Source organism: Syzygium oleosum, unplaced genomic scaffold (assembly GCF_021117445.2).
Source record: "Syzygium oleosum isolate NSW1041296 unplaced genomic scaffold, Sole_v2.1 Sole_v2.05, whole genome shotgun sequence".
Classification (NCBI taxonomy): domain Eukaryota; kingdom Viridiplantae; phylum Streptophyta; class Magnoliopsida; order Myrtales; family Myrtaceae; genus Syzygium; species Syzygium oleosum.
In genome coordinates this window covers 8,993,917-9,003,584 of record NW_026607489.1, presented here as the reverse complement: position 1 = coordinate 9,003,584, position 9,668 = coordinate 8,993,917, and the positions used below count along the sequence as shown (strand labels likewise).

Below are 9,668 nucleotides of genomic sequence, written 5' to 3'. Positions count from 1 at the left end.
TGTGCACAGACAAGTGTCGATCACATGATTTGCACGGTTTGGTCCTCTTCTTGGTCACTTTACTTGTCAGGGCTGGTTGCAACTTGCCCCCTATCTCCTACGTCGTCGTAACTTGGAAGTTCGCATTTGCTCTTGCTTTAGCCCAAATTCTCATACGTAGAATCAGGAAAACATGTCCCTATACGAGATCTTGTTCATGCTTCAATTTCCATGGGAATACTTTTTATTTGCTTGATATGTGTGTCGTCTCACCGCCCCGATGACTTCTGTCTTTGCCTCTCTCGCGGGTAGTACATGCAAACGAGGCGTGAGAACAATACCCCTCACTCACTAGTTGGGATAGGGTATTTGCAAAATCACTGTTGCTTGGGCTACTATTATCCAATCTAAAGTACAAAGGATCACTTATCTAGATGCCTTATAAGTTATAACACAAGGCGTGCCCAGAGAATTCTTTATTAATTCAGGGGCATGATCGTAATGAGTAGGCTACCTGGAGTAGAACTAGCACAACAACCTACCACCGTGGTCCTCTACTTAAAATTTTAGTTCCTTAAGATGAAAATTGAACCTACAACCATCAGTTCCTAAATTGAAAATATGGGAACGCCCTTAGCACTAGGGCAATTTCAGAGTGGGTCATGTTTAGACAATTTAATTTCTTTCGTACAAAATTTATCGGGAGCTTAGAATTTTCCGCACAAAAGACAAATATTAAAAGTACTTTACCTATTTACCTATTAGAAATGGGTGAAATCACTACAAGTATCTCACCTGCGAGATTCTTTATGGAAACCATCTCAAGAAAAACCTCACCCAATTGCTTACCACATCGTTCTAGGTTCGTCCCGGCACCAAGAAAATTCTACAGTCACTGAACATTGTTAATTTAATCGGAGAACCCGTCTAGAATATAATTAATTCGCGACTAGCTAATGACTTTAAATGCTCGAAAGGAATACCTACAATGCTCTGTCCGTATGGAGCGACGTCCTTTGACTTTCGATTTTCGATATTTTTCCAAATTTTTCCAATCCCGTGGCATGCGTGCTTTGACCTTTTTTTCTTAATGCACTGTGATTCCAAGCTTTCAAATGGTATTATAGAAAAATGTAGATTCAACACGATATTTTCTCATGCTTTTGGTTGAAATTCGGGGAATATTCCAAGTTCTGACGAGAAAGTAGGAAGAAAGATACTCATGTGCCTATTCAGAAGTTTGAAACGAAAGGCCTGCTGCATATTGACGCACCAACAAACTACCAACAAACTTTCTTGCAAGAAGAAAAGCTTTAAGAGGGAAGACATGTTGTGCTTTCACCAAGGATTCGCCTGGTTGTGCCGGTCCTGTTGATAGAAAATACTAATAACCTCCTGGTTCATGGACAGTGTCTACAACGAGGAACGATTCGATTTCATTATGATGTCGTCAACGGTGTCTGCTCGACCTAGATTTAGACACACCTAACTTCATGGTTCTGCTACTGTCCACATTTCTAACCTTTTCTCATAACAATATCTACATATCCATCCTTTAATTAAAGCGGTTAATATGACAAAAAATAATCTCGAATTTTACCCTTTATGGCACAAATATCCCAAAATAAATTTGTGTCACTAAAAATCTCATAAATTTGCTCACTGTGACACAAATATCCCCAAACTTTTGTAGTGTGACAAATATACATTGAATGGAACTGTAATACACACGTATTAGTTTGAATTCTTTTGTGACACAAAAAAACAGTTGAGGGTATTTATATCGTAGTAGGCATAATTTGGCACTTTTTTGTGGTGTACACTCAAATAATTTTTTAAAACAAGCATCTCTATTAATCAAGATTATGTCTTTTTTCATTATTAAAAAAAGGGTGGGAAGTGCGCGCCCCCTCTTAAAAAACGTTATTGTATGAGTTCCGTTTGCACGGCAAGATGTTCATTTTGGGTCATAATTACTGTTCGTTTTGAGCTAATCTGTTGCCACCGTCCCACCACCATGGTCGTAGTGGGAGTAGAACCGGGTTATCTTATGCCACTGCCTGGTCGAGCTTATGCCGCAGATGCACCAAGACTTTCTGAGGTCGATAAACAACTAGGGGGGTTTCGGACTGGTGACCAAGGGACCCAAATCACTTGAGAGTGGGCTCTACTCCATTAAGCCGACCACCATAGTGGTCCAATTCATCGAAATTCGAGAAGAAATCCCTAGTTACTTTCACAGCATCACCAGCCACAAATAATTGTTTGCCGCTATCTTGCAGACTTTGTTAACAAGTGGCCTTAAGACACCAATGCACAGAAAGATCTGTCGTATACAATGCACCACCTAACTCGTGTTACATGCGTCGGTGCATTGCAGATCGATGCAATCTTTTTAACTTGGGTATCGTTAGTAAGTGCCCCGTGACACCCTTAAGGTAACTAAAATAAGCAAAAGACGGTTTTTCACGAGGTTTTGAAATTCGAAGAAATACACATTTTTCCGAGGACGACTTTTCCTTCAAATTGGAAATTTTTTTTTACGTTTTCCTAGAGCATATTCAATAAGTGGCACGTCTTGGCTCGGCAATACGGTCACGTGAAGCGTTAGGAGGTATAAAAAGAAAACTCTTTCTTTCTGTCTCGCTGAAGATTTTGACGTTGACGAAAGCTGGACCCCTTGGCATTCCAAGGGACCTCAAAAATTCCACAATCCAAGCCAGTTCAATTGTCATTCCCTTCCTCATCTAAACTTCTCTAACCAGAAGTCATCCCCCGCGTGCGAGACACCCTGAAGCAAGAAGGGGAGGAAGCAGCCCTCTCTTGGCTTTGAAATGGCGATTGCACCTCTGCCTCCTCCGCCACCTCCCTGTATTTACATCGACCTCCTGCCGAACCCGAAAGCGTCGTATCCGACTGACAGGCCCCTCGTATTTAACATTTGCCGTCGCCCCTGATACTCCCCCTTACCCTTCCCTGGTCCCCACGGCCAAAAGCAGGAGAGGAACCTGTTGAAGATGGAGAGCGGCGGTGCTCGCGCCGCCTCGGCCCTGCTCTCTCTCCTCGTCGCTGCCGCCTTCCTCCTCAGCGCTGCCCATGCCAAAGTCCACTACTACGATTTCGTCGTAAGTGACAGCCCCGGGCATGCACGCCCATTGTTCCGCGTTTGGGCGCCTGTGCCATGCGTTTCGAACTGAGCATTGTTCGCTCTGTTTTCTTCCTCTGCTTTTTATGCTCTGTTCTTTGTACCTTAAGTCATTTTTCTTCCTCTGTTTTTTCGTGCTCTGTTCTTTGTACCTTAAAGTTCACGTCGGAAGATGACATGATTGATCGTCTTTTTCCCTGCGGGGGCGTGCCGTTAAACTGTGTAGCTGAGAGAGAAAAACTACACGAGGCTATGCAGCACGAAGAGCATGCTGGTGGTGAACGACAGCTTCCCAGGGCCTGTGATTCGAGTCCAGAAAGGGGACACGGCGTTCGTGAATGTGCACAACCAGGGCGATTATGGAGTCACCATCCATTGGTACGTACCTTCGCTGATCTCGTTTCGTACTTCAGGATCATGTTTTGTCGTTTGGGGGCCTCTCTTGGCATTCCCATCCAAAATTGGTATGTGCCGCCGTCCGTCAAGAAACTGAAGCGGAGTCAAAAACGCACTGTTTCGGGTCTTTATCTGCCAAAGAAACCATTATCCATTTGCGAAGGTGCATTGAACAAAAGATCATCAGACCATGCTGCTGCTAATAGGGGCTATTTTGATGTGGATTGTGAATCGAAACGAATGCACAAGCCGGGACGTCTGGTTCAGTTGTCTCGCTGAAAGCATTATCCATTCGCGGAAATGTTATTACCCGAAAAAATTCCTCGTAGAAAATCACCCGTGAGATTGAATATCATTATTTGGCAATTGAACATAGAATTCTATCGACGTCTCAATCAAACTACTCGTCCACCGTCATGGATTAGACCATTTGAGGACCCTGGTCATGCCATCATCGATCTGTATCGAGTCGTTTGGGACTTAGATCCATCCATATTATAGGCCATTTAGGGCTTAATTCCAATGGTAGGATATGGTCCAAAACCTTGGAATAGCCTAGCTTGATTTACACGAGCTGATCTCATTTCCATGCGATTTGGCATTGGTGTTATCAATTTTTCTAATTATGTCGTTGGCTTCATGGTTCAAGGAATCCCCTCTCATTTGCAAACATTTTCATCCCAAAAAAAAAAAAAAGAAATTTCATATGGAAACTACTTTGCATAAATTGACATTTTTTCAATTATTTTACAAATTTTCGAGAAACTCTAGAAATATTTTTTGAGTGGGTTCGACTAGAAAGGTCCTTACTGACTTTTCCCAACATAATAAAAGAAATATACTTATATGTTGACATGATAAATATGTGTGTGGGTTCAGCATCGAATGCAGGTACGATATCAATAATTGAAGTTAGGTATCAACGATGAAAATTTAAGATGGGAGACGTCCAACCGTTGGTCAGGCCAAATTGAGATTGTTGACTAACAAGTAAACACTTCACAACACGATGTTGGTGATGACTCACTGATGTCGATTTACAGGTGGGAAACAATAATTTCCACGAACCATGCGAGGGTGAACGTACCTGTGGTGACTAAACAAATATCGATTCCATTTGTGACGTACTCAGATAGAAATAGTTCATTAGGTCCACCGTTGGCTAATTTCGATTAGTCATCTGTAATGTTTGTCACGCGGACATTACATTTCATGTCAAAATTGCGAGCTTGGTATATGTTAGGAGATTTATTTCTTGAAAATTTGAACTTTTTCTTCCTTTGAAATAAGAGGCTTTGACCCACGGTAAAAGCAGAATAATAACCCAGAAAATGTAAGGATATTTGAAACAATTTCGCTTAATTATATCAAATGAAAGTAGGGATAATGACGCAAATAATCCCCGAACTTTGATCCAATATGCAATGAGGTCCCTGAATTTTTAATCTATTCAATATGATCCCTAAATTTTAATCTAATGTTCAATGTGGTTCTTGAACTTTTAGTACAAGTTCAATGTAGTCCATAAACTATAATAAAATATTTGATGTTGTCCTTTCATTTATTCAAGATCAGGAACAACATTGAACATTTTTATATAATTCATGGACTAAATTGAACATGTACCAAAAGTGTAAAGATTACATTGAATAAATTAAAAGTAAAGGGACTTTTTATGTCATTTTCCCAATGAAAGTAATATCCCTCCACCTTTTCGATTATGATTTAATTCTTTGTTCCTACATCAATTGCGCTAATTTTCATTTTATCAACTTGTTTTCAGGCATGGCGTGAAGCAGCCGAGAAATCCGTGGTCGGATGGTCCGGAATACATCACCCAGTGTCCGATCGAGCCGGGGACTAACTTCACATACGAAGTCATATTCTCAACGGAAGAAGGAACTCTCTGGTGGCATGCGCACAGCGATTGGACCCGATCGAGCGTTCATGGAGCCATAGTGGTCTATCCAGGCGACGGAACCTCCTATCCTTATCCTACGCCCGACGACGAAGAGGTCATCGTTCTCGGTTAGTCGACTTTAAGTTATCGAAAAGTTCTAGATATCTTAATTATGAATCTATCTTGCACGCTCAATCTAAAATTACGAATCTTCTTCGTCCTTGTCCATAATTTTGGATATCTCTCAGGATCGTGGTATATTGCTGACGTTAACCAAGAAGTCGCTGAGGACCTGGTAACCGGGGCAGACACTCCTCGTTCCAATTCTTATGTGATCAACGGACAACCCGGCGATTTTGCCAATTGCTCAAGAAGTGAGCCATGAAATCAAACTCAGAATGTCCTAAGTAGCTACAAGGGGCGCTTAATTGGAAACCAAACCAAGCTAACAATCGGCTGTTTTTTTGCCGGCTTGCAGATTCGACGTACCGCAGGGTGGTCGATTACGGCAAGACCTACCTTGTCCGGATCGTGAACGCGGACATGAACGCGGAACTCTTCCTCGCGATCGCCGAGCACAACATGACCGTCGTGGGAATGGACGGCAACTATGTGAAGCCCGTGATGGTGGACTTCATCATGATAAGCCCCGGGCAGACCATGGACGTGCTGGTCACGATGAACCAGGCCCCGGGCCACTATTACGTTGCCATAAGGCAGTACGACTCGGCCCGGCCGGACGTCACGGACTATGACAAAACTAATGCCACTGCGATTTTCATGTACAGCGGCAACTACACCGCGCCGGCCAGTCCCGTCTTCCCTCATAGCTTGCCAACATACGAGGACTTCATCGCGGCGGACATTTTTCTGGCGAAGCTAAGGAGCCTGGCCAGCACAGAGCACCCTGTAGATGTGCCGATGAACATAACCACGAAAATGTACATCACAGTCGAGATGAATCAGATCCTCTGCCCGAACGAATCGTGCGAAGGGATTAACGGGAATCGGCTCGTGTCGAGCTTGAACAACATAAGTTTTCTGAACCCCTCAACTGATGTACTTCTTGCCTACTACAGGTATGGATCACTATCATCACAACCTCAATTTTCTCCCTTCCAATTTCTCGTATGGTGGATCCTATAAGGCTCTGAAGCATGAATTCTCCATCAAATGTATCAGGAACTTGAGCGGATATTACACCCCGGATTTCCCCAATTGGCCCCCGACGATGTTCAACTTCACGCAATCAGATCTGCCCTTCAACACGACGATACCGATACAGGCGACGAAGGTGAAGATGCTGGAGTACAACGAGGAAGTCGAGATAACATTCCAAGGGACCGAGGTGCTGAACGCGTCGGAAAACCATCCGATGCACCTCCATGGGTACAGCTTCTACGTCATGGGGTCGGGCTACGGAAACTTCGACAACGAGACCGACCCGTTGACGTACAACTACGTCGACCCGTTGGAAGTGAACACGATCGGAGTGCCCAAGGACGGATGGGTCACCATCAGATTCAAAGCAAGTAACCCAGGTGAGTTTCATCTCGCGACATTTCTTGCCAACAGAAGATTAAACATCAAATCGAAACGCTCATTTTTCCTTAATGAAATGTGACAGGAGTATGGTTTTGGCATTGCCATTTGGACCGACACCTAAGTTGGGGCATGAGCACGGTGATGATAGTGAAGAACGGTGGGACACCGGAGACGAGCGTCCGACGTCCTCCTCCTTATCTGCCTCCTTGTCAAGCCTCTTTCGCGACCTATTTAGAGCCGTTCGACGACCAAACAGATCAGATCAGACTCTTCTCCAATTAAGTTTTTGAACACCTCTCCGCCCTCTGATGCACTTATGAGATATATCCGTACATCAGTAATTGCGAAATCATCTTGGTATAGGCTATGTACATCGAGCGTTCGTTGCTCTGCGAAAGCCCGGTGACTGGGAATTAGTGTTTGTGGTGCTAGGAATGAGGATGCGATTATGAGATCTTTCGTGTAAAAAAGGATAGTGGACTTTCCTGTGAACGAAACCTCGTTTTTCTCTGCCAGTTGAATCGCCGGTTGATTGTCACCGTGCAGTTTCCAGGGGGGGCATTCATCAGTTTTCTAGCCCTAATTCATATCATTTCGCATGCTCGAAAGATTAAATAGATCGATGAGTGTTACAGTTTTATATCTCACGTTTTCTTTTAATCGAAGAATAAACCTACGTGACTGTGCTCGGATACACTTTAGAACTCGGCTTCGACAACAATGTTTAGAATAGTAAGACTAAAGTAGTCTTACCGCACGCACAAGTACGATGTACTCGGAACTTCGCTAGTACATATATAAATGTGGTAGTACCAGAGCTCGAAAAAGATGAAAGTACAAAGCTGTCAAAATATCAAATAATAGAAAATTGAATCCGATGAATCAACTTAGAACTCAGATTTGCTCTTATGATGCCCTTTGAACTTTCGCCGAAATTGAAGGGAGCAATTTACACGCAGGCGTGTTCTCTGATGACCGGTAAAAGAACGAGTTCAAATTCCGACGTTACTCTGAATGCTCCAACCTGAATTTGACCATGCCGTCCGACATCGTCTCCTGACCTGCAATTCGGGTTTGTGACAAAACACGGCAGTAATCGTAAGAAAAATAATGCGTTCGGTATGTTGCGATCCCGGTATGGACGCCTTGCTTCCGATCTCGGCGTAATCGCTGCTGGTTGGATCGACCGGGTTAGATCGAAAGCAAGTAACGCCGAACTCAATCTAATACGCGAAAACTGACCCAGAACACGGTCTCATACGAAGCAAAAACAGAAAGAAAAGGAACCTTCTGTACCCACCAGCGAGCCCAGAATGCTAAACTTCTGAAGAGAAAAGATGGCAAGTTTGTGCAAGGCTCAAGGCAACGTCCATTGCATAAACATCCTCACTTAACTAAGAAGAGATGGCTCGGGTAATGGACATTGCCAAGAGCCTTGCGCAGACCCTGCCAACGCAAAGACGACCCAAAGAGAGAGAGAGAGCTCCTCGGACTCGGGGGGAGACTGGAGAACTCTCGAGCTGACCGAGGCCATGACTCCTTCCAGCTTTTATTCTAAGGCTGTGTAAGATCGGTGCACATGATCTGATCTGGAGAAAGAGATTGCAGAGTCCACTTATAGGGTTGGGCCATTGTACTACCGCCGCGAGGCTCCGTACTATCATTTGGGAGGGGACTGTGTAGTGTGTACTATGCTCGACTCTCGACCGGATCTGAAGCATCGGGATTCCACAACACAAGGGGGTCGATAGAGAGAGTATGACTGGATGAGTACTTTTCTTTTTGACTTCACGTTGCGGTACAGATCTACTACATTTCCAAGTCCCTCTCGCGCACGACCAGGTCGCGGTGTGTCCCGCCCTCCCCTTGGTCCAAGATCGAATCGCTCTTCTTTCTATGCGTTAAAGAAATTGGGGTCCTCACGTGGGTCCCCCGTTCGATGATACGTGTCGATTGCATTCGGATTCGTTTAAGATTTTCTTGGAGCCACCCGGAAAATTGGTGGACTTATCATAGTAAAAGCGGGTTAATTCCAAAAAAAAGCATCAACTTTAGGTCGAGGGACAATTTTGGCCCGAACTTTTTTTTGTTCCATAAAAAAGCATCAACTTTAGGTCGAGGGACAATTATGTCCCGAACTTTTTTTTGTCCCGTAAAAGAGCACCAACTTTAAGTCGAGGGACAATTCTGGCCCGAACTTTTTTTTGTCTCGTAAAAAAGCACCAACTTTCACTTAAATCTCAAATCTGACCCTTATTGACTTAAAACCATTGATTTTCCAACTTGACTATTCCACCTTAGCAATAAATCCACGTAACTTGCTGATTGGATTTAAAATATTATTCATTGTCTTATTCTCCGAACCACAATAAGAATAACGGTGAAACCGTTCGTCTCCTTCACTTCACCGGCAAGTCAAAAATATCTCCAGATTGAATCTTTCTGGCCAAACTTCGTCGTTTTGTCGTAATATGAAGCTGTAGACCACCGTCCGTCGACAGACGCCATGGATGAGATTCGCCAGGCTTACCACCATAACTTTTTTTCTCAAACAAGGGAAACTTCAAACAGAAAGTCAATGGGGGGCCAAATTTGAGATTTAAATGAAAGTTGGTGCTTTTTTACGAGACAAAAAAAAAGTTCGGGCCAGAATTGTCCCTCGACCTAAAGTTTGTGCTTTTTTATGAGACAAAAAAAAATTCG

At 43.6% G+C, this 9,668-nt stretch overlaps 1 protein-coding gene across 2 annotated transcripts; it reads left to right on the top strand.

Moving 5' to 3' along the window:
* Positions 1–2,705: 2,705 nt before the first annotated feature.
* Positions 2,706–7,510, top strand: LOC115665868 (laccase-14-like). 2 transcript variants are annotated; one of them, XM_056311703.1, is made up of 7 exons: positions 2,706–3,104; positions 3,351–3,502; positions 5,304–5,548; positions 5,702–5,794; positions 5,899–6,499; positions 6,603–6,961; positions 7,048–7,510. In XM_056311703.1, the coding sequence occupies exons 1-7, from the start codon at positions 2,997–2,999 to the stop codon at positions 7,245–7,247; spliced, it is 1,758 nt and encodes a 585-aa protein (XP_056167678.1). In that variant the 5' UTR covers positions 2,706–2,996; the 3' UTR covers positions 7,248–7,510. The 2 variants fall into 2 exon arrangements, with proteins under 2 accessions (XP_056167678.1, XP_056167677.1); XM_056311702.1 differs by having other exon boundaries at positions 5,669–5,794.
* The last annotated feature ends 2,158 nt before the right edge of the window (positions 7,511–9,668 follow it).